This window comes from Schistocerca nitens, chromosome 6, assembly GCF_023898315.1.
Source record: "Schistocerca nitens isolate TAMUIC-IGC-003100 chromosome 6, iqSchNite1.1, whole genome shotgun sequence".
In the NCBI taxonomy this organism is placed as follows: domain Eukaryota; kingdom Metazoa; phylum Arthropoda; class Insecta; order Orthoptera; family Acrididae; genus Schistocerca; species Schistocerca nitens.
In genome coordinates this window covers 286,897,659-286,923,820 of record NC_064619.1, presented here as the reverse complement: position 1 = coordinate 286,923,820, position 26,162 = coordinate 286,897,659, and the positions used below count along the sequence as shown (strand labels likewise).

Below are 26,162 nucleotides of genomic sequence, written 5' to 3'. Positions count from 1 at the left end.
TACGAATCTTAAGTTGATTTTTGAATGCGTGTACAGTGTACGTTATGCATCTGCCAGGGGAATCCCCGTCGCATCTAGAAACCAAAAACATTCCTGCAGACAAAAGGGGGGCGGGGCTTTACGAGCTGAGACGGATAAATCCCAACTAGTAAATGTCAATAGCTGTTTGTTTACGTGGTTGATTGGGTGTGCGAATGATCAGCTCTGTTATAATTATTAGCGAAATCCGTAGATTCAGACTACCAGAATTAATAAACAACGAACAGGAATAATCGGTAAGAAAGATTACGTATTAAACTTCTCTGTGTATCTAAGAAAATGAAATTTTGGCAGAAATTTTTTCCATATCTCTACACCACTAAGAGCCTGTTGTACAGTCCCTGGTTAGCAGCCGCTGAAGTTCTATCCTCGGAATAGCGCGGAAAACGCGTTGTATGAACACATAATAATGCATAACCGGAGAATAAATACGGGATAACTATAATAATGATTGTGGCAAGTTTAGTGAAGTTAACCGGAGAATAAGTTTTGAGAATTGACTGGTTGATTTAGGGGAGCGGACCAGACAGCAAGGTAATCGGTCCCATCGAATTAGGGAAGGGTGGGGAGGGAAGTAGGCCGTGCTCTTTCAAAGGAACCATCCCGGCATTTGACTGAAGCGATTTAGGGAAATCACTCGAGACCTAAACCAGGATTGTCGGACGCGGGTTTGAACCATCGTCATCCCGAATGCGAGACCAGTGTGCTAACCACTGTGCCACCTCGCTCGGTGTTTTGAGAATGGCAGAAAAAGTTAGAGAATTAATGATAACAAGACTGTTTGTTATAACGATGAAGGACAGCACACAAATTATATGGAAGAATAAGACGATTACATATTTATATATGAATTTCGTGGTACTACTTTTCGATCTCGTGCTTGAGAAACTGGAGCATATGAATGAAATGTGAAACTATTTCCTAACATAAAACTTTTTGCTTGAAGTAGGCCCAATAGGCATTTGATATTGGTACTTCATGAATTATATGCTATCGTATTATTAATGTATGAGCTAGATAAAAATGGCCATTTGTCCAAAAAGAGTCTCGCTTATTTGGCACGTGTTACAATTGCTGCAATATTATAAAGGCCATGCGGCTGGTCCCGGCGGAGGTTCGAGTCCTCCCTCGGGCATAGGTGTGTGTGTTTGTCCTTAGGATAATTTAGGTTAAGTAGTGTGTAAGCTTAGGGACTGATAACCTTAGCAGTTAAGTCCCATAAGATTTCACACACATTTGTTTGTTTTTTTAAAAAAAATCCAATTTCGTTTTATCTAGCAGACAGTGACAAAATAGACGTAATCAATTCGTATTAACAGCTTTTTCAGTATTAGACAACGACTTTTTGAATTTTATGTAGCAAAACGAATTTTGATAAGGTAATAGATACTTTCGCAGAAATGAAAGCATGCCTTGTGAAGCTATAGCAACATTGGAGGGAAAAAATTGAAGAAATATGTACTGTCTTGCTTGTCTCTTGTTTTTACTGTTTTTTTGTTTCCTATATCTAATTTTACGCCACACAAAAGAGAAAGTTATTAGCTAATACGCAATAAAGAGTGCAACTTTTCTGAAGAGTGCTTATTCTCCTGCTTACAAATAATACCAGCCAGTATTAATGGTGAGTTTTTTTAAAGGGTGGTCAAACAGGCCAAATAGGAGCACAAGAGGTACCGCAGGATATTTCCATTCTCCACTGTCCTGAATATAGGTTTCATGCTTTCAATTACAAAATATACACGTTTGAATTCCACAGAGCGAAATACAATGACGTGCGATAGAAGAATGCTGTGAGAATAGGTGTGGGATTTTGGCACACTTAAGACCAAATAACATGTATTATATATCCTCGAACATATATGTTTTAGGTATCAAACTTTTCAAAAAGATGTGCGCTACAAAATGAACATATTTTTGAAAAATTAATTTTTCAAAATTTTTGACGTCACTTCTCAAACGCTCGACGGGGGCGGGGCCTGGGAGGTAATGGGGGTAATAGTGCTACTGCTCTTCGCGCATTAAAGGAATATGGAGAGGTCCTCTTTCCACACTGGAATTGCAGAACATATATCGAAATTCGAATCAACTGACGATTTGGGAGTTGCTTCTGGGAAAGGCCGACTGCACCACAAATAGTTGAAGAAGTTACTGTTTCCAGGGCTGAGAATACTGAAGAGATTGTGCACAATAGCTGAACATTCCATGTTCGAAAAGTGCTAATAACAATCGTCAAATGGTATCTCTAGTTCGGTTCAGACTGTCATGGATGCATATGGTCGTCATATCTAACCATTAGAACGTAGAAAAGTGTACATAGTTATTCGACCAATATTGTTAGGGGACATAAGCCTGACTGGTGAGAAATCACGTACGGTGTTCCTCAAGGCTCAGTCTTGGGTCCACTATTATTCGTCATAGCTGTAAAGGAACCTCCGTCTTATATACGACGAGCAGAAATAGTTCTTTTTGCAGATGACACTAGTATTGAATCGACCCAAGCATATACTTAGAAACAGAAGTAATGGTAAACAAAGTTCTTAAAAGTATCACTGCCTGCGAATGGTATCACCCTCAATTTTAAAAAGGACTCAGCACATTCAGTTTTGAACATCTAGAGGTACTACACCAGTAATGTGTGTAGCACATGCTGAGAAAATAACTGACAGGGTGGAAACTTCAAAATTCTTAGGTGTTTATCGTGATGAGAATTTAATATGGAAAATGCACATTTTGGAACTCATAAAACAACTTATTTCAGCCACATTTGTTCTTAGGATCATTGCATATCTTGGGGAGAGGCAAAGCAGTAGGTTAACAAATTTTGCTTATTTTCATTCAATAATGTTCTGGGGTAAATCATCTTTAAAAAAGAGTCTTCGTTGCTCAAAAATGTGCTGTAAGAAAATTATATGGTACTCATCCACTAACATCTTGTAGACATCTGTTCAAGGAGTTCGGCATTTTGACTGCTGCTTCACAATATATTTATTCCCTCATGAAGTTTGTTGTCAGTAATCCAATACAGTTCAAATGAAGTAATGCTGTATACTGTTACAATACAAGAAGGAAAAATGACATTGATTACATTAAGGTTAACTTTAGCACAAAAAGAGGTGCACGTTGCTGAAACAAAAATTTTTGATGATTTGCCCAGTGATATAAAATGTCTGGCAGGAAAGTGAAATTTGAAAACAAACTGAGAACGTTTCTCCTGGACAACTTCTATTCCGTTGAAGAATTTCTATTATTGTAATGCGTAAAAGGTGGCGTGTAGGTATTACTAACTCACGTATGTACATCATCTTTCCATTCTTCTTTAAAAATATAAATATGTTTTCAGATTGTAACGTTATGTACAAATTAATTCGCAATGTGAACGTAAAATGACTCATTCCATATCGTTACGATTTATCTCTGTACAGTGTCTGTATTGAGGTTCCGTCCTCCTGCGAGGAGACTGTGTGGCTGTACTCACCAGGTGCCCTGTGGTGTTCAGAGTGCGCCGGGCTGATGCGCCCGCTGGGACAAGGACTGGCGGCGCGAGGGGGCGGGCTGGGCGGCTGCCCGGGGGCGGGTGGGGGCGGCGGGGGCGGCTGCTCGTCGCGCGCCACCACCAGCTCCACCTCCGGCAGGCGTGCGTCCGCCAGCAGCGCCCGCGCCTCGGACAGCGTGGCGAGGCCGCGCACCAGCCGTCCGTCCACGTTCACCACCTCGTCGTCCACGCGCAGCCGGCCGTCCCTACACAAAGTGGCGAACGTGCACGTCTCTGTGTCTGGTGAACGTCACTGCCTCACCAGTCAAGCAGCCACTGTATCCCTTGCCATGCTGTTTAATGTCTATATATAGATATATAACCAATACGAAGCACACCTTCTTCAGAGAGTGAGTAAAATACCTCACGACTATCTTTTACTGATACATTCCTTAGATCCTCATTACATCACTGGATATCTTTTACTACACTGAGATGGCGGAATCACGTAATAGCGATATGCAGACGGCGGTAGTATCTTGAACACAAGGTGTAAAATCAGTCGTTTGTGCACAACTGACCCATATGAAAAGGTCTCCGACGTGAATATGGCTGCAAGAGTGGATTTAACAGAATTTGGATGGTAGTTGGAGCTAGATACATGGGACATTCCATTTCGAAAATGATTAGGGAATTCAGTATTACGAGATCCAAAGTGTCAAAAATGTGCTGAGAACACGGCATTTCAGGCGTTATGTCTCACCACGCATAACGCAGTGGCCGACGGATTTCAGTAAACAACCGATAGCAGTGGCGTTTGCGATGAGTTGTCAGTGGTAACAGACAAGTAAACTGCTTGAAATAATTGCAGAAATCAATTTGGGAAGTACGACGAACGTACCCTTTAGGACAGTGTTGAGAAATATGGCGATAATGGGCTATGGCAGCAGACAACCTACGCGGGTGCTTTTTCAAACAGCACGACATCACCTGCAGTGCTTCTCCCGGGCTCGTGACCATATCGATTGGGCCCTAGACGACTCGAAAACCTTGGCCTGGTCAGATGAATCCTGGTTTCAGTTGGTAAGAGCTGATGGTAGGGTTCGAGTGTGACACAGACCCCACGAAGCCATGGATCCAAGTTGTCAACAAAGCACTATGCAGGCTGGTGATGGCTCCATAATGGTGTTTACATGGAATGGATGGAAACCCAGTTCTGAGTAAAGAAGGGAAAGCAGAAAGGTGGAAGGAGTATATAGAGGGTCTATACAAGGGCGAAGTACTTGAGGACAATATTATGGAAATGGAAGAGGATGTAGATGAAGATGAAATGGGAGATATGATACTGCGTGAAGAGTTTGACAGAGCACTGAAAGACCTGAGTCTAAACAAGGCCCCCGGAGTAGACAACATTCCATTAGAACCGCTGACAGCCTTGGGAGAGCCAGTCCTGACAAAACTCTACCATCTGGTGAGCAAGATGTATGAGACAGGCGAAATACCCTCAGACTTCAAGAAGAATATAATAAGTCCAATCCCAAAGAAAGCAGGTGTTGACAGATGTGAAAATTACCGAACTATCAGTTTATTAAGTCACAGCTGCAAAATACTAACGCGAATTCTTTACAGACGAATGGAAAAACTGATAGAAGCCGACCTCGGGGAAGATCAGTTTGGATTCCGTAGAAATGTTGGAACACGTGAGGCAATATTGACCCTACGACTTATCTTAGAAGAAAGATTAAGGAAAGGCAAACCTACGTTTCTAGCATTTGTAGACTTAGAGAAAGCTTTTGACAATGTTGACTGGAATACTCTCTTTCAAATTCTGAAGGTGGCAGGGGTAAAATACAGGGAGCGAAAGGTTATTTACAATTTGTACAGAAAGCAGGTGGCATTTATAAGAGTCGAGGGGCATGAAAGGGAAGCAGTGGTTGGGAAGGGAGTGAGACAGGGTTATAGCCTGTCCCCGATGTTATTCAATCTGTATATTGAGCAAGCAATAAAGGAAAGAAAAGAAAAGTTCGGAGTAGGTATTAAAATCCACGGAAAAGAAAAAAAAATTTTGAGGTTCGCCGATGACATTGTAATTCTGTCAGAGACAGCAAAGGACTTGGAAGAGCAGTTGAACGGAATGGACAGTGTCTTGAAAGGAGGATATAAGATGAACATCAACAAAAGCAAAACGAGGATAATGGAATGTAGACGAATGAAGTCGGGTGATGTTGAGGGAATTAGATTAGGAAATGAGACACTTAAAGTAGTAAAGGAGTTTTGCTATTTGGGGAGCAAAATAACCGATGATGGTCGAAGTAGAGAGGATATAAATTGTACACTGGCAATGGCAAGGAAAGCGTTTCTGGAGAAGAGAAATTTGTTAACATCGAGTGTAGATTTAAGTGTGAGGAGGTCGTTTCTGTAAGTATTTGTATGGAGTGTAGCCATGCATGGAAGTGAAACGTGGACGATAAATAGTTTAGACAAGAAGAGAATAGAAGCTTTCGAAATGTGGGGCTACAGAAGAATGCTGAAGATTAGGTGGGTAGATCCCATAACTACTGAGGAGGTATTGAATAGAATTGGGGAGAAGAAGAGCTTTTGGCACAACTTGACTAGAAGAAGGGATCGGTTGGTAGGACATGTCCTGAGACATCGGGGGATCACCAATTTAGTATTGGAGGGCAGCGTGGAGGGTAAAAATCGTAGAGGGAGACCAAGAGATGAATACACTAAGCAGATTCAGAAGGATGTAGGTTGCAGTAGGTACTGGGAGATGAAGAAGCTTGCACAGGATAGAGTAGGGAGAGCTGCATCAAACCAGTCTCAAGACTGAAGACCACAACAACAACAACAACTACACATGGAATGGACGGGTCCTCCGGTAAAAATGAACAGATCATTGCCAGCCAGAATAACTCCTAAAGTATGACAGGAGTTGAAAAGTTTGTGGGACAAAAGTTGCATGGGACAGCGGGGTTCATAATACGACGTTCGTTTTTTGGTGCTAAGTGCGGTCGTTTCAGAGATATGAAGGTCAATTTTTTTTAATGGGATGCTATAGTTTGGTGCTTATTTTCTGATCTATCGAGCCGAATCCAATGATGTGTAACAACAAGGTTTTTGAGGGTCACAAAGGTGGCATGAATGTCCATTTGCAGAAGGTGTTCGAAGTGATGACCATTGGTATCAATGCAGTGCTGCAACCTTCTTATGATGGATTGAGTACTATTCCTTATCACATCGGCACTTATCGAAGCACATGATCTGACAATTCTATCTCGCATATCTTAAGGTGTAGTTGGAACGTCTTTATAAACAATGTCTTTTAGGAATCCCCACAAGAAAAAATCCAGAGACGTCAAGTTTTGCGCCGGCCGAAGTGGCCGTGCGGTTAAAGGCGCTGCAGTCTGGAACCGCAAGACCGCTACGGTCGCAGGTTCGAATCCTGCCTCGGGCATGGATGTTTGTGATGTCCTTAGGTTAGTTAGGTTTAACTAGTTCTAAGTTCTAGGGGACTAATGACCTCAGAAGTTGAGTCCCATAGTGCTCAGAGCCATTTGTCAAGTTTTGCGAACGAGCCGGCCACGACACATCTCTTCCGCGTCCAATCCAACGATCTGGGAATTGTCTCTGCAAGTCCTCCCTCGGGCATCGGTGTGTGTGTTGTTCTTAGCGCAAGTTAATTTAAGTAATGTGTAAGTGTAGGGACCGATAACCTCAGCAGTTTGGTCCCTTGGGAATTCACACACATTTGAACATTTTATTTATACTACATTCTGTTCGCTGTTCTTAAAGGTATTTCTTCCAATAAGAGACCTAATGTTTCTTGCAGGAATGTGGTGTACTTCCTACCATTAACATTTCCTTCGATGAAATAGGGGCCTATAATTCTGTCCTCCAGAATACCACACCATATACTCACCGACCACGGTTTTTGGTGTGCAACTTGCCGCAGCCGAAATGGATTTTCAGTTGCCCAATAATGCATGTTATGCATATTAACATTTACATGGTTCGTGATATAGACTCGTCAGTAAATAAAATCAAATTAATAAATGTGTCATCTCTCTGAATCTGAAGTTGAGCTCATCGGCTGAATTCAATGCGATGCATACAATCCGTAACAGTTAATTCTTGGTGGAGACTGATATGATAGGATGATATTTATGGTGATGCAGAACACGAACAATACTACTCAGGCTCATGCTAGATACCTTTGCGATTTGACGAGAACTATCACAAGGATCTCGAACCAGTGGCAAGAGTACCAATTTCCGTTTCCTCTTCAGTAACTTTCCTTTGCCGGATATGTTTCCGATGCGTTAAAGATCCAGTTGTTTTCTATATATCATACACATATTTAATTGCACGACTTGCAGGGTGAGTACGCCGAGGATATCTTTCAGCGTATAAGACTCTAGCTCTCACTGAATTTCGTTGGCATTCTCCGAAAATGAGAATCATATCGACTTGTTCTTCGAGGGAATACATCATTCACATTCGGTTGATTCGACGACACTAGTCTCACCGTTCCTATTAGTGTTGTGCTGTGACACCGTCGAATGGTGTTTACATGTCAGTGGTGTGAGATGGATACGCCGTATTAGGAGAATATTTACTATTTGCATGATATACGAGAGAGAATTGTCAGAGCATGTACTTCGATAAGTGCTGAACTGATAAGGAATACCACTTAATCCATGAACCGAAGATTGCAGCACTGCATTCATACTAGTGGTCATCACTTCGAACACTTTCTGTAAACGGACGTTCATGCCACCTTTTTGAACTTCGTTGACCTTCAAAGATCTTACTGTTACGCATCATTGGATTCGTCTCGATAGCAGCTATCAGAAAATAAGCACCAAACTACAGCATCCAATTTAAAAAGACAAAGTTGACCTTCATATCTCTGATGCGACCCCACCCAACAACAAAAAACCGACATCATATTATGAACCCCGTTATCCCATGCAACGTTTGTCCCACAAACTTTTTAGGTGCTATCATACTTTCGGAGTTATTCTAGGTGACAATAGCTAATGACTCACATTGTATAACTAGCGTGAAGACATCAGATGTTGAGTAATCACTTTCAAGGACACGACTATGCCCCCTACGCGGGTGAGGCAGCGTTATCAGCAGATGACAGAGTTTGAAGGAGCCTTACTGTGGGTCTCCATTTGGAGGGCAGATCGAATCGTGCAGCATTCAGTTTTGTGTGACCCCTCCCACCCCCCCCCCCCACGCCCCCCCCACCCCCACGGGATCCACAACTCTTTTGTGGATACGTGCGTAGCGAGCACGGGACCCCGAGCTGATGTGGCCTCCCTTCCTTTCCGGGCTGCATACCTTCCCTTTCCACATCCTTCCCCATCCCCCATCTTCGCCCCCCCCCCTCACCTCTGGCTCTTTCTTTCCCTTTATCCCCTTCTGGGGTTATGGTTTGTGCCTACGTCTGGAGACGGACGCTTGTAAATATACCACATTCTTCGCCTTCCTTGCTTGTAAGTCTTCATCCTTCCTTTGTCCTTCTCTTTTCCTTACCTCTTCTCTCTACCCTTTTCTCCACTGCGGCGTTTGAGACCTCTCTTCTTTCCTTTCCCTTTCTCTTTCTTCCTCCCTGTGCGTGTCTGAAGGCCGACCCACGCATTTCCATGCGTAGCCGGTGACGGGGTAACGCGTAATTCCCCGCCCCGGGTAGACAGGTAGGACACGTACCTACCCCCTGGTAACGGCCAGGCCCAGGGAGGGGTGATTACTCGAGCTGATACCTTCCGAAAGTGCCGATTGGTCCCTCCGTCCGTTTGTCGGGAGGTGTGACCTGAGGTGTGAACAATCACCTAAGGCGGGAGTGCCCTCAGAGAGGGCCCCCACAAGGGAGGAGCGCGCCATCGGAGACGCCGGTAATCATGGGGGATTCTTCCGCAATGGTTTCCTCACCTTCCACTATGTCTGCTCACAAACGTAAGTTCACTGAGTCTCAGCCACAGTCAGTTCTTCCATCGTTGCCACAGTTCCTTGTTGTTTCTCGGTCTGACGAAGGTCACGACTTCTCCACGGTCAACCGTTTCATTATTCAGAAAGGTGTCGACGCAATTGCAGGTCCAGTAAAGTCTTGTTCCAGATTACGGAATGGCACCCTGTTGTTAGAAACAGTCAGTGCCCTCCAGGCCCAAAAATTGCTGCGGACCTCACTACTACACACTTTCCCTGTCCGGGTGGAACCGCACCGTACCTTAAATTCCTCGCGTGGAGTCGTTTATACACGCTCCCTCGATGGACTGTCTGAGGAGAAGAAATTCAGCACTACCTGTCTGACCAGGGCGTAACGGCTGTTCATAGGGTTATGAAAAGGGTTGACACGAACATCATTCCAACCCGCACTGTCTTCTTGACATTTGACAAAGTTCAACTCCCATCGAAAATCAAAGCAGGCTATGAGATAATTTCCGTTCGCCCTTACCTCCCAAACCCTACGCGTTGCTATCGATGTCAGCGGTTCAATCACACCAGCCAGTCCTGTTCCAATCCGGCCAAATGTGTTACGTGTGGCAGGGATGCCCATGAGGGTGCTTGTCCACCTCCATCCCCTCGCTGCATCAACTGTATGGGTGACCACGCTGCTTCCTCTCGAGATTGTCCCGTTTTTAAGGACGAAAAGCTCATCCAGGAAATTAGAGTAAAGGAAAAGGTGTCGACCTTTGCTGCTCGAAAATTATTCGCCAGACGACAGCCCACCGTGCCTCAGAAAGGAAAATACAGCACTGTCCTTGCTTCTCATCGGCCAACAAAGGAGGCGGCCACGCAGACTTGCGACCTCACCTTTAGTGACACGGTCGTCAGATCGGCCAGCGCAAAGATCGCACGTTCAACCTCACCACTTTCGCCTGCCCATTCTCTGGCTCACCCTTCGTCGAGTTCTGCTAAATCTCGAGCCCAAAAGTCAGACACCAAGACTTCGAAAAAAGAGCATACTCGTGAAGAGTTTTTACGTACGGCAACTTCCCAACCATCGGTTCCTCCTTCCTCTAAACATCATACTTCCAAGAAGGCTACAGAGAAACCCAGTTCCTCTCCTTCTCCGCCAAGGCGTGTCCCATCTACAGCACCACCTGGCGGAAATCGCCCTCGGCCGTCTTCTGTGTCGCCGAGGCGCACTGCTGGCGGCCGATCAACCGGCCGGTCGCTGGTGGCAGGAGCTGCTCCTGACCAACCTATGGATCAGGATCTTCTGCCTTCGGCTGAATGCCATTCCATGCTGTCGGTCGCAAGCTCAGAGCAGTCGTTGAGTTGACAGCGACCTTGATCACATTCCTCCATTTTCTGTTCACCCTATGTCCATTATCCACTGGAATATCCGCGGTATTCGAGCCAATCGGGATGAATTGTCGATCCTCTTACAATCCTACTCGCCGGTCATCTTCTGTCTTCAGGAAACAAAGATGCGTCCCCATGACCGCTTTGTTCTCCCTCATTTTCAGTCCGTCCGATATGATCTCCCCTCTGTTGAAGGCACTCCAGCACATGGAGGACTCATGATTCTTCTCCATGAAACTCTCCATTATCACCCAATCCATTTAAACACTTCCTTCCAAGCTGTCGCCGTCCGTCTTTCCCTTTCCGGATACACGTTCTCTCTTTGTACTGTATACATTCCATCGTCCACACCAATGGCACGAGCTGATCTCCTTCATCTTCTTGGTCAGCTTCCACCCCCATATTTGCTGGTTGGGGACTTCAATGCCCACCACACGCTTTGGGGATCTCCACATCCTTGTCCACGTGGCTCACTATTGCTAGACGTCTTCCACCAAGCAGATCTAGTTTGCCTCAACACTGGGGTCCCTACATTTTTGTCTGCCTCCACGACAAATTTATCTCATTTGGATCTTGCGGTCGGTACTGTTCCGCTAGCTCGGCGCTTCGAATGGTTCGCCCTTGATGATACACACTCGAGTGACCACTTTCCATGTGTCCTTAGACTGCAGCCTCAACTGCCCTACATGCGCCCGCGACGCTGGAAGTTTGCCCAAGCCGATTGGACACTTTTTTCGTCTCTAGCGACATTCGATGACCGTCACTTTCCCAGCGTCGACGATGAGGTCACACATATTACCGACGTTATTCTTACAGCTGCGGAACATTCAATACCACGCACCCCCGAATTGCCCCGGCGCCCCCCCAGTTCCTTGGTGGAACGAGGCACGCCGTGATGCACTACGTGAGCGGCGACGTGCTCTCCGCGTTTTCCGCCACCATCCTACTTTGGCCAACTGTATCCGCTATAAGCAGCTCCGAGCGCGATGCCGTCGTGTCATCCGCGATAGCAAGAAGGCAAGCTGGAAATTCTTTATTAGCTCATTTAACGCCTTCACTCCCTCCTCGGAAGTTTGGAGTCGGCTTCGACGGTTCTCAGGCGCGCCTAGTTTCTCCCCGGTCTCTGGGCTCACTGTCGCGCATGACACATTAGTGGACCCCGTCGCAATTTCTAACTCTCTGGGTCAGCACTTTGCTGATATTTCGAGCTCTTCAAATTACCCGCCAGCGTTTCTCCCGAAGAAACGTGCAGCGGAAGTGTGACCTCTTGCTTTCTCCTCTCAGAATCGCGAAAGCTACAATACTGTTTTCTCCATGCGGGAACTCCAACATGCACTCTCTTCTTCTCGCTCCTCCGCCCCAGGACCGGATGGTATCCACGTCCAAATGTTGCTACATTTATCAACCCATAGTCTGCGTTACCTCCTTCGCCTTTATAATCGAATTTGGACCGACAGTACTTTTCCCAGACGATGGCGGGACGCTATCGTCGTTCCTGTTCCGAAACCTGGAAAGGACAAACATCTCCCCTCTAGCTATCGCCCCATTTCTCTCACGAGTAGTGTCTGTAAGGTTTTGGAGCGTATGGTGAATTACCGTTTAGCGTGGTGGCTGGAATCCCGCAGTCTTTTAACACCTGCCCAATGCGGATTCCGAAAGCATCGTTCTGCAGTTGACCATCTTGTTGCTCTCTCCACTTATATCATGAACAATTTTCTCCGGAAACGCCAAACAGTAGCAATATTTTTTGATCTGGAGAGAGCATACGATATCTGTTGGAGGACAGGCATCCTCTGCACACTGTTCTCTTGGGGCTTTCGAGGTCGGCTGCCCCTTTTTCTTCGCGTATTTATGGCAGAGCGCACATTTAGGGTGCGGGTGAACACTACTCTCTCCCGTACTTTCTCCCAAGAAAACGGGGTACCCCAGGGCTCCGTGCTGAGTGTTGTACTGTTTGCCATTGCCATCAATCCAATTACGGATTGTCTCCTTCCTGATGTCTCGGGCTCCCTCTTTGTGGACGATTTTGCGATCTACTACAGCTCTCAACGGACCAGCCTTCTTGAACGACGTCTTCAAGGATGTCTCGATCGCCTCCACTCTTGGAGCATCGACACCGGCTTCCGTTTTTCTCCCAGTAAGACCGTTTGCGTTAATTTTTGGCGACGTAAGGAGTTTCTTCCGCCCTCCTTACATCTAGGTCCTGTCAACCTTCCGTTTTCCAACGTCGCTAAATTCTTGGGTCTTATGTTTGACAGAAAACTGTGCTGGTCCTCCCACGTTTCCTATCTTTCGGCTCGCTGTCTGCGATCCCTTAAAACCCTCCGTGTCCTGAATGGTACCTCCTGGGGAGCGGACCGAGTGGTCCTTCTCCGCCTCTATCGCGCCTTTGTGCGCTCGAAATTGGACTATGGAAGCATAGTCTACTCCTCTGCTCGGCCGTCTATTCTTCGGCGTCTCGACTCTATCCACCACCGTGGATTACATTTAGTGCCTGGAGCTTTTTACACCAGCCCTGTAGAAAGCCTTTATGCTGAGACTGCTGAACCTCCGCTGTCCAATCGGCGAGCAGTTCTTCTGAGTCGTTATGCTAGCCATCTGTCTTCCATGCCTGCTAATCCGGCCCATGACCTTTTTTTCGACGCCTCCTTTGATGTAGTGTATGCAGGCCGCCCCTCTTCCCTACTACCACCGGGAGTCCGCTTCCGTCAACTACTCCGTTCTCTTTCCTTCCGCTTTCCTAAAACCTTCTTGACAACTTGGGGTACAGCACCGCCTTGGCTCCGTTCCCGGATCTGCCTGCTCCGTGACCTTTGTCGATTTCCCAAGGATGGTACCCCTTCACTTGTTTATCGTTGGGCATTTGCTGCTCTATGTGCACAAATGACGGACGCCACATTTATTTACACCGACGGCTCGAAAACATCGTTAGGTGTAGGGAGTGCCTATATTGTTGGCGACACCTCAAATCACTTTCGGCTTCCCGACCAGTGTTCGGTTTATCCTGCGGAGCTTTACGCTGTTCTCCAGGCTGTCCACTACATCCGCCGCCATCAGCGGATACAGTACGTTATCTGCTCAGATTCTCTCAGCTCTCTCCTCAGTCTCCACGCTCTTTATCCTGTGCACCCTCTGATCCACCGGATTCAGGACTGTCTGCGCTTGCTCCACCTGGGGGGCGTCTCGGTGGCGTTCCTCTGGCTCCCGGGACACGTTGGTATCTGTGGAAATGAGGCGGCCGATATTGCAGCCAAGGCTGCAGTCTCACTTCCTCGGCCAGCTATTCAATCGCTTCCCTTCGCCGATCTACGGAGCGTTCTATGTCGTCGTGTTGTTCATTTATGGGACACGCATTGGTCGACACTTACCCATAATAAATTGCGGGACGTGAAAGCTCTTCCTTGTGCTTGGACCTCTTCCTCCCGAACGCGTCGTAGGGAGGAGGTAATTTTAACTAGACTCCGGATAGGGCACTGTCTTTTTAGCCATCGACATCTTTTAAGCGGCGATCCTCCCCCACTATGTCCCCACTGCTCTCAGCTGTGGACGGTAAGACACCTTTTAATTGAGTGCCCCTATTTTAATCCGTTACGCTCCCGTCTACAGCTATCGCCTGATATATCGTCGATTTTAGCAGATGACACGCGCTCCGCCGACCGCGTTCTCAAGTTTATTAGTGCCAGTGAAATGACGTCAGTCATTTGAAGCTTTTTTTTGGGGACAACCAACCCCTTTCTGTAGTGGATTTTTAAGCCTTCCTTCTGCTTTTAGTTTCTCCAATTTTATGACTTTCGTTCTCATTGCTGCTGGTTTTAAATTTCAGTTTTTTACTGTTTCCTAAGTCACGGACCGGCGCTAATGACCATAGAAGTTTTGCGCCCCAAAACAAAAAACAAAAAAATTCAGTTTTGTGTGGAGTTTGGTTGTGCCAGTGGCCTGACGTGTGACTCTCTGGGAACGTGAGGGCAGACATACTCATCGTCAGTGTTCCAGTCGACTATGTCTGACTGCCACGAGGTAGGATCGCTGTATCATGTACCAAGGACGTCGTAACCCTCTAACATCGGCGTCTGTCATCCAAGAACAAGTAATTGACTCCTGCAACATTTTGCATCATCCCTCACCCTTGGTCAGAGACTAGCAGCAGCAGGACTAGGGAATTACAGTCCCATGCGAAGGCTGTTGTTAACACCAAAACACAAATTATTGCATTTGGAGTGGTGCCGTGGACTGGTAATCATGGAATGCTGATGAATATCGTCGCATTGTGTTCAGCGATACATGGCGGTTCTGTGTTAATCCGAATACTATCGTCGACTAGTACGACAGCTATATGGGGAGATATCATATTCTTCCCATGTTCTGGAGATGTGCATCTGTGTTAATCCTGCCGTTATGTTGTAGGGAGGGAGCCATCGAATATGACTTCACGTCATGGCTGATAGTGATTTAGGGAAAACTGAGAGCACAACTGTACTTCACGTGCATCTTGCGTCGCAATGTGCTACCTCTCATGAGACAGTATCGTGTTGCCAAAAGGACTGTGGTCATCGACAAATGGCAAGTGTCTCTATAAGCTGTCTGCGTGATGTTGGGGTACTCCCGTGACTTGCAAGGTCCGCAGATCGGTCCACATTAGAACATTTGTGGGACGAGCTCGCACATCGACTCTACCCCAGTGCCAGTATCTAGGACATCAAAAACCAATTAAAGCAGTTGGGTATGTCAGCCTCAGGAGAGCATACAACGACTTTACGTCACACTGATAAATGGTTTCGTAATGCCGAGTGTTTCGTAAATTTGACTCGATATTGTAATCACCGGAATAACATCACGTACTCTCTAAAGCAATGAAGATTTATATCCCTTCCTCCTCCCCTTCCAGATGCTTCACTCTCTTTTATTACTATTGTATTATTAATTACAATCCGGACTGCGCTAGTGAGAGATACAATTATGGATCAGTTGGTCTTCTGTGTACTGTAAGAAGAAAGGAAGGAACGAAAGAAAAAAAAGAGGAAGAAGAGAGGTACTACGTAGAATAGTGTAATACGTCCCGTCAATGACATTCAGCCATAACCTTCCTTCCTCCTATCTTTCCTTTCACACTATGAAACAGTAGCCTAGAACCCGTCTCACATTGAGTGAGATTCGCCGTAAGTTTTCAAGTTGACGTGCTTGATTGTTGTCTAGTAGTAAGCTGCGACGGCCAGCTCGTATGGCAAAGGAGACTCATTATGTAAGGCCTAATGAAAATAGTTTTGCTGTAAAATGTTCGCTTCAATTACTGTTGTTTGTTAGAACTGGGAGGTTTCTCAAAATGTAAAGACTCTCCCCTATATGTATCGTTCAAAACAACAAAACTTTTTATCTTCCACTGTGGTGATATCTATGGTAACTAAGACGCACTTTGAGGTTATTTCCCAGATGAGTGCCTCCCTAGCGTGGATGCACTTGCGATGAGGCCGCGCCTTCCAGACGTAGACAGTACTACTGACTGCCAGAACAGGTAGCATTCACAGAATCTCCCAAGCACCGGAGCTCTCACGCGCAAGTAGATGAAGCTCTCTGCAGGGAAGTAGTTTCATCATCGATGGAAGCCCGCTTGGGAGCTGTTACGTGAACCAGCAAGCAAGTTTACAGCGAATCTTACTCGGTGCAAAATGGATTTATGTTTCCCTGTGATGCACTGTAATCACAAACGCTCAAGAGACTCGTAACTGACAGCAGACAATCGATAATTCAGTGGTACCCTTTCGAGGCAGCAAAGATGTTCAAAGCACAGTGCTTTAAAGGAGAGATGGAAGGCCACTATCCATTGTACGGCAAACGCGGTCTATCTCTGAAATCCGTCGGAAGGAAGTATATGCGTGTATACAGGTGTTTGATCCAAATTCTGTTTCTGTAACTCTGTTGAATAATAATGTTTCTTGTACTGCCCTGTATAAAGCGAAAGGTATTGTAATGAAAATAACACGGAATAGCCACCCTGTAACGCACATGCGTACATGGTGTGAGCTCGCTGAAAAAAAAGACTTCATCTTTTACTCGTGTCTCAAAGTGTCTATGTCTCTCATACAAACACTGGTCCAGTGCTGCTGAGATTAACGGTATTAACCGACCTATGGAATACATGTCACATAGACTAACAGATCCCGGCAGCAGGATGCCAAACAAATGTAACAGTTGGAACTAAATCGTATGTGACATTCCCAAAACCGTACGCTCTCTCAGACAATAACTAAAAATGTATAATATGCGGAATTATTAATTGCTGTTCATTTTAGTTGCATTATAAATATGGTGTTACAGAAGCATAAAACGTCGTAGAAAGAAGCACATGGAACTCTAAGAACCAGAAGAAAGGAAAGGTAAGTGAGACATCTGCTATGGTATTTACTGCAGATGCCTTAAAAGAAAAGCAGATTGTTTTATTTAATTTTTCAGTCTCGGATCATACAAACTATATCATAACCGTTTTCAACTTCTTAATGAGGTATCATCAGACGATCTATGGACAGTGTTGTCAGTGAGAAGAGGTTAATTCGAATTTTCTGATAAAGCGTTTTGTTCATTGAATCAACACTAATTCCTGTATTTACCCTTACTAATTGTTTGGTGAGTATGGTTTGGTGAGAACACAGATTAGGCAGACCGCCTTAGGGAAATACGGAGGCATACTCGTAAACAGGTTGGTTGGTTGGTTGGTTTCGGGGAAGGAGACCAGACAGCGACGTCATCGGTCTCATCGGATTAGGGAAGGATGGGGAAGGAATTCGGCCGTGCCCTTTCAGAGGAACCATCCCGGCATTTGCCTAGAGTGATTTAGGGAAATCACGGAAAACCTAAATCAGGATGGCCGTACGCGGGATTGGACCGTCGTCCTCCCGAATGCAAGTCCTGTGTCTAACCACTGCGCCACCTCGCTCGGTCCGTAAACAGGTAATGACAGCAATTGTGAGTGCTGATACTAAAATATAGAAAAGGAAAGACGTTTCCTATGCATTTTCCTAAGTGAAATTGCTCCCTTGTGCTTTATTTCATTCTTTGATATGTGATACCTTCTGCGTACACTGTTCCATGGTAGACTCTTACTTATCGTTCATTATGATAACGTTCCCTTCAACTCCATTTATATTTTAACAATCATACAGAAGACCGATTTCGAATCTAACACATTTACTTATAAGGTACTTCGCTTGATTAAATTGAGACCTCCGCTCCTGCAAATCCAGATACACATGGACATGCATTTAAATCCTATTTACTTCTCTAGTTGAAAAACTATATCGAGGTACATTAACTAACATCGTAATTTGTTAGCTATTGGTTATGCTTAGCAGGTCAGAATTATGTGTTATGTGAGTTACAGTCCGAGGACTGGTTTGAAGCTGTTTTCCACACTAGTCTATTCCGTGTAAGCCTCTTCATCTCTGTGTAACTACTCCATCCTACACCCATTTGAACTTGCTTAGGGTATTTGAGCCGTGGGTTCCCGCTACAATCTACATCTACATCTACATCTATACTCTGCGAGCCACCTTACGGTGTGTGGCGGAGGGTACTTATTGTACCACTATCTGATCCCCCCTTCCCTGTTCCATTCACGAATTGTGCGTGGGAAGAACGACTGCTTGTAAGTCTCCGTATTTGCTCTAATTTCTCGGATCTTTTCGTTGTGATCATTACGCGAGATATATGTGGGCGGTAGTAATATGTTGCCCATCTCTTCCCGGAATGTGCTCTCTCGTAATTTCGATAATAAACCTCTCCGTATTGCGTAACGCCTTTCTTGAAGTGTCCGCCACTGGAGCTTGTTCAGCATCTCCGTAACGCTCTCGCGCTGACTAAATGTCCCCATGACGAATCGCGCTGCTTTTCGCTGGATCATGTCTATCTCTTCTATTAATCCAACCTGGTAAGGGTCCCATACTGATGAGCAATACTCAAGAATCGGACGAACAAGCGTTTTGTAAGCTACTTCTTTCGTCGATGAGTCACATTTTCTTAGAATTCTTCCTATGAATCTCAACCTGGCGCCTGCTTTTCCCACTATTTGTTTTATGTGATCATTCCACTTCAGATCGCTCCGGATAGTAACTCCTAAGTATTTTACGGTCGTTACCGCTTCCAATGATTTACCACCTATGGCATAATCGTACTGGAATGGATTTCTGCCCCTATGTATGCGCATTATATTACATTTATCTACGTTTAGGGAAAGCTGCCAGCTGTCGCACCATTCATTAATCCTCTGCAGGTCTTCCTGGAGTACGTACGAGTCTTCTGATGTTGCTACTTTCTTGTAGACAACCGTGTCATCTGCAAATAGCCTCACGGAGCTACCGATGTTGTCAACTAAGTCATTTATGTATATTGTAAACAATAAAGGTCCTATCACGCTTCCTTGCGGTACTCCCGAAATTACCTCTACATCTGCAGATTTTGAACCGTTAAGAATGACATGTTGTGTTCTTTCTTCTAGGAAATCCTGAATCCAATCACAAACCTGGTCCGATATTCCGTAAGCTCGTATTTTTTTCACTAAACGTAAGTGCGGAACCGTATCAAATGCCTTCCTGAAGTCCAGGAATACGGCATCAATCTGCTCGCCAGTGTCTACGGCACTGTGAATTTCTTGGGCAAATAGGGCGAGCTGAGTTTCACATGATCTCTGTTTGCGGAATCCATGTTGGTTATGATGAAGGAGATTTGTATTATCTAAGAACGTCATAATACGAGAACACAAAACATGTTCCATTATTCTACAACAGATTGACGTAAGCGAAATAGGCCTATAATTATTCGCATCTGATTTATGACCCTTCTTGAAAATGGGAACGACCTGCGCTTTCTTCCAGTCGCTAGGTACTTTACGTTCTTCCAGAGATCTACGATAAATTGCTGATAGAAAGGGGGCAAGTTCTTTAGCATAATCACTGTAGAATCTTAAGGGTATCTCGTCTGGTCCGGATGCTTTTCCGCTACTAAGTGATAGCAGTTGTTTTTCAATTCCGATATCGTTTATTTCAATATTTTCCATTTTGGCGTCCGTGCGACGGCTGAAGTCAGGGACCGTGTTACGATTTTCCGCAGTGAAACAGTTTCGGAACACTGAATTCAGTATTTCTGCCTTTCTTCGGTCGTCCTCTGTTTCGGTGCCATCGTGGTCAACGAGTGACTGAATAGGGGATTTAGATCCGCTTACCGATTTTACATATGACCAAAACTTTTTAGGGTTCTTGTTTAGATTGTTTGCCAATGTTTTATGTTCGAATTCGTTGAATGCTTCTCTCATTGCTCTCTTTACGCTCTTTTTCGCTTCGTTCAGCTTTTCCTTATCAGCTATGATTCGACTACTCTTAAACCTATGATGAAGCTTTCTTTGTTTCCGTAGTACCTTTCGTACATGATTGTTATACCACGGTGGATCTTTCCCCTCGCTTTGGACCTTAGTCGGTACGAACTTATCTAAGGCGTACTGGACGATGTTTCTGAATTTTTTCCATTTTTGTTCCACATCCTCTTCCTCAGAAATGAACGTTTGATGGTGGTCACTCAGATATTCTGCGATTTGTGCCCTATCACTCTTGTTAAGCAAATATATTTTCCTTCCTTTCTTGGCATTTCTTATTACACTTGTAGTCATTGATGCAACCACTGACTTATGATCACTGATACCCTCTTCTACATTCACGGAGTCGAAAAGTTCCGGTCTATTTGTTGCTATGAGGTCTAAAACGTTAGCTTCACGAGTTGGTTCTCTAACTATCTGCTCGAAGTAATTCTCGGACAAGGCAGTCAGGATAATGTCACAAGAGTCTCTGTCCCTGGCTCCAGTTCTGATTGTGTGACTATCCCATTCTATACCTGGTAGATTGAAGTCTCCCCCTATTACAATAGTATGATCACGAAACTTCTTCACGACGTTCTGCAGGTTCTCTCTGAGGCGCTCAACTACTACGATTGCTGATGCAGGTGGTCTATAGAAGCATCCGACTATCATATCTGACCCACCTTTGATACTTAACTTAACCCAGATTATTTCACATTCGCATTCGCTAATAACTTCACTGGATATTATTGAATTCTTTACTGCTATAAATACTCCTCCACCATTGGCGTTTATCCTATCCTTGCAGTATATATTCCATTCTGTGTCTAGGATTTCGTTACTGTTCACTTCCGGTTTTAACCAACTTTCCGTTCCTAATACTATATGCGCACTATTTCCTTCAATAAGAGATACTAATTCAGGAACCTTGCCCTGGATACTCCTGCAGTTTACCAATATTACGTTAACTTTTCCTGTTTTTGGTCTCTGAGGACGGACGTTCTTTATCAACGATGATAATGTTCTCTCTGGTAAGCCGTCAGGTATTTTATCGTTTCGCCCAAGGGGGGGTCCCTCTAACCTAAAAAACCCCCGTGTGCACGCCACACGTACTCTGCTACCCTAGTAGCTGCTTCCGGTGTGTAGTGCACGCCTGACCTGTCTAGGGGGGCCCTACAGTTCTCCACCCAATAACGGAGGTCGATGAATTTGCAACCATTATAGTCGCAGAGTCGTCTGAGCCTCTGGTTTAGACCCTCCACACGGCTCCAAACCAGAGGACCGCGATCGACTCTGGGCACTATGCTGCAGATATTAAGCTCAGCTTGCACTCCGCGTGCGATGCTGGTTGTCTTCACCAAATCAGCCAGCCGCCGGAAGGAACCAAGGATGGCCTCAGAACCCAAGCGGCAGGCGTCATTCGTTCCGACATGTGCTACTATCTGCAGCCGGTCACACCCAGTGCGTTCAATAGCTGCCGGAAGGGCCTCCTCCACATTACAGACGAGACCCCCCGGCAAGCACACCGAGTGCACACTGGCATTCTTCCCCGACCTACCCGCTATTTTCCTGAGGGGCTCCATAACCCGCCTAACGTTGGAGCTCCCTATAACTAATAGGCCCGCCCTCTGTGACTGTCGGGACCTTGCCGGAGAATCGGCCACTGGCCCAACAGGCGAGGCATCCTGTGGTGGCTCGGAAACGATGTCATCACCACTAGGAAGCACCCCGTACCTGTTGGAAAGGGGTAAGGCAGCTGCCACGCGGCCAGATCCCACCTTCGCCTTTCGGCCAGGCACGCGCGAGCCCACCACTGTCCGCCATTCACCCTGGAGTGATGGCTGACCGGTAAGATGCTCACTGCCGGAAGACGCAGCGACATCAGGGGTTCCATGTGATTCCAAGGCCACCGAAGTAGGCACAGGTCTCACCACAGTTGCCCCAACGCCACTACGAGCCGACGCCTGCGCCTCGAGCTCGATGAGCCTAACAGACAAAGCCTCCACCTGCCCCCGAAGAGTGGCCAATTCTCCTTGCGTCCGCTCACAACAACCACAGTCCCTACACATGACTATGTTTACCCTACTCTATACGGTGACAAATTCCCAAGATAATCTTCTGATGAGCTACTCTGATAATCAAGAAACACTCACTGAAATACGAGACGCGAAAACTACGCTAGGTTTTCCCAGAAAAACTATTTAAAAGCTAAGCGCAGCAAATAAGTACAAAAACGCTTTATACAAACAGTACTCGCTGCTGCTGGTGCTCTCGCTCTGGCTGTCACAAGACAACTGCTGATTCAAGTGACTAGTGGCTAACGGCCGCGAAACAAACAAAAGACGGTTTTAGGGCGCTTTCTGTTCTAAACGATCAAGAAAACACTAAGAAATCTAACACGAAAACTACGTAAAGTTTTATCAAGAACTGTTAGTTACTATGCAGAGCAGATAAACACAAGTAGAATCCCTTCCTTAGTGGAAGGTCGTAAACAAAATGCAAAATAAACGCTTTATACAAACAGTACTCGCTGCTGCTGGTGCTCTCGCTCTGGCTGTCACAAGACAACTGCTGATTCAAGTGACTAGTGGCTAACGGCCGCGAAACAAACAAAAGACGGTTTTAGGGCGCTTTCTGTTCTAAACGATCAAGAAAACACTAAGAAATCTAACACGAAAACTACGTAAAGTTTTATCAAGAACTGTTAGTTACTATGCAGAGCAGATAAACACAAATAGAATCCCTCCCTTAGTGGAAGGTCGTAAACAAAATGCAAAATAGACGCTTTATACAAACAGTACTCGCTGCTGCTGGTGCTCTCGCTCTGGCTGTCACAAGACAACAATAGTTTTATCCCCCCCCCATCCCCCCCAGCGCGCACACACTTCTTCCCAAAAATACTCACACCCCCTGTTCCGAGCGGAGAAGGTCCTAGACCCGGCCAAGAATCGAACTTGTGCCCCCGTGATCCAGTCAGCAACGTTAACCAAAAGATCATGAACTGGTGATTCCTTGATGCCTTAAGATGTGTCTTATCAACCGGGCCCTTCTTTTGGCCAAGTTGTGCCATGAATGCTTTTCTCCCCAGTTCGATCCAGCAGATCAGTTTCCCAGTTTTTTTTTCTGGTCTATTCTTTAGCGATCCTATGTGGCACAATATTTCAAAAGCTTCTATTATTTCCTAGTCTGAACTATTTATCATACATGTACCACTTTCACAGAACGCAACAATCTGGACCGATGCCTTCAGAAGAGAGTTCCTAACATTTAAATTTATATTAGAAATTTCTCTTTCTCAGAAACACTTTTATTTCTAACGCCAGTCTGCATTTCATAAGCTCCCTGATTTGGCCATCGTGTTATTTTACTGTGCAAATTGCAAAAGACATCTGCTACTTTTAGTGTCTCATTTCCTAACATAATTCCTTTAGCTTCACCTGATTTATTTCGACTGCTCGTCATTACCACAGTTAATTTCGTTGACGTTCATTTTTTACACTCAAAATACCGTTGAACTGCTCTTAAAAGTCATTTGCCAACTCTGACAGTTTACAATGTCGTCGGCAAACGTCAAAGTTTGAATTTCTTCGCCCTAAACTTTGCTTCATAGCTTGCTCATTGATCAGGTTGAATAACACTGGGGATAATATAAACCCAGCCTCTATTCCTTCTCAAGCACTACCTCACTTTCACGTCCTTTGAGCACTGTTATTTCGATACAGGTTGTAGATAACATTTCATTCCCTTTATTTCCTCCCTGCTAGATGCAGAATTTCGATGAGTATTCCAGTCAACATTATCAAAAATTTTCTAAATGTTCAAATATTGATATGTGTACCATTGTAAATGACGAAAGCGTTCCCTGTTTAGGTAGTGCTACGCCGTAATTGGTATATGTTTTGGAAAAAACGGATACACTAGGTGGCTCTCTGCAGGTACCTGTCGGCCACGCTGCCGGGAGCGATGTGCGTTACGAGGTAGCGCGGCGTTGCCGACGGTGGCTCGATCAGCTGTCGCAGCGAGATGCCAAGCTCCGCGGCGCGGCCGGGCGCCGTCTCGCGCAGTAGCCGCACCAGTCGGAAACGCCGCCGGCTCGCCGCCTGCTGCTGCGCCTGCAGCTGCAGCTGCTGCTGCACCTGTTGCGATTGCCTCCGCGGCGACGGACAGCGCGTCGGGTCCTCCTGCGAGCAGGCAACCCAACCGTCACCAGCGCACGGCAAATAGTCTAAACAGTAGGCGGTGGCCGGTACACTACAGCAGGCGTCTCAGCGAAGCCAGTTCACTTCTGTACCGTCCTCCGCGTTCACCTCTATGAACCGCTGATGGCCAACGAGAGTTAGACTTCTTCCCTATGTCTTACTAGAATAACGCTGAATGGCAAAACTCGTCTCCAGACTGTAGGTGGCCCATTCATCAGTGGCGAAATAGTTTTTTTGTTTGTTGTTCTGCACAGTAACACCTTATAATGCTTAACATCATGGAATGTTTCTGCCGTCTCTCTCCCATGCTTGCCTGTAGCTCTCTCAATCACGCATCCATAATCTCGTCTATTGTCCACTCATCTCTCGCTGTCTCATCCTGCGCAAGGTGTCTCAAGACTTGTTGATGAGCACTGCAACGTTAGTGGTGGTGGTGGTGGTGGTGGTTAGTGTTTAACATCCCGTCGACAACGAGGTCATTAGAGACGGAGCGCAAGCTCGGGTTAGGGAAGGCTTGGGAAGGAAATCGGCCGTGCCCTTCCAAAGGAACCATCCCGGCATTTGCCTGAAACGATTTAGGGAAATCATGGAAAACCTAAATCAGGATGGTTGGAGTCGGGATTGAACCGTCGTCCTCCCGAATGCGAGTCCAGTGTGCTAACCACTGCGCCACCTCGCTCGGTGCAACGTTAGTGGAATTGGCAGAACCATCGATGATATTACTTTTGAATACATTATGGGAGTGACAGTGATCAATGTGTTAAAAATATTTACTATCAAAAACAGTCTTGATCACAATTTATTTATTATGTTGACGGTTTCGACCACTACTGTGGTCATCTTCAGACCAATGAGTAAGAACCTCTTTCTGCTGGAGAATCACTAGCAGAAGGAGGTTCTTACTCATTGGTCTGAAGATGACCACAGTAGTGATCGAAACCGGTCACCATAATAAATAAATTGCGATCAAGACAGTTTTTGATAGTAAATACAAGGATGTCTTGTCTGAAATGAGCTACGTAGCGCGTATCAGTACAACGATTACTATTACGATGCTGTAAATCATTAACTCATCTCTATCTTTGAAAAATCGTAAGGTGTCGAATCTTCGACTTCCATTTAAAACTTACAAATGCCAAGGAAAGTAATCGAAAAGCCCCGAGATTTTTCCTGGGAAATCGCCTGGGGGAGCAATAAGAGAGTGATTTTATGTTGACATCCGAACTTATTTGCACATAAATTGCAGATCATCGATGTTACATAATACTTTCAGTTACAAATGCTGAATACAGATCCAAATGCAGAGTTGTCATTTAATGATGCCGCCACATTCTCCCCGCCTTGGTCTTCCTTTAGGGTATGACCATCTGGACGGGCATGGCAAGGAGTCTTCCACCGGCAGTGACAAGGATGGCTGTGCATGGGAGTCCATCTCTGCCTTCTTCCGTATGTGCTGTGGGAGAAGTACTTCTTGCGGAAGGACGACGCCACCAACATGGATTTTCACCGATCTTGCATCCTCACTTGGTGGAAACTGTGCATGATCATGAGATACTCTTTCGTCCAGCGCTTCCAAAGATCTTCTGGTTTCTGATGGCGTCTGAATTCTCTCGTCAAGTCAGTTAAGATTAGTTGCTCGGTCTCTGTCACCATTTCTTTACCAGTGGTTTTCTGCCTGAGAGGCAGCGACGTGTAAAATGTTTTATAGCACTACAGACATGTATATCCAGAAGGGAAACAAAGTTCTGGAAGCATAATTATAAACCCAAGATAATGTATACAGATCTTAGTATGTAGA

General features: G+C 45.5%; 1 protein-coding gene across 1 annotated transcript in view; it reads right to left on the bottom strand.

Annotated features, from left to right (window-relative positions):
* The window catches only part of LOC126263323 (serine/arginine repetitive matrix protein 1-like), a 550,556-nt gene that overhangs the window by 103,953 nt on the left and 420,441 nt on the right, over positions 1 to 26,162 (bottom strand). The window contains exons 8-9 of the mRNA XM_049960412.1: positions 24,105 to 24,346; positions 3,515 to 3,777 (exon numbers count right to left, since the gene is read on the bottom strand). Of these exons, the coding sequence (XP_049816369.1) occupies positions 3,515 to 3,777; positions 24,105 to 24,346 (505 nt within the window). The remainder of the gene's footprint in view (positions 1 to 3,514; positions 3,778 to 24,104; positions 24,347 to 26,162) is intronic.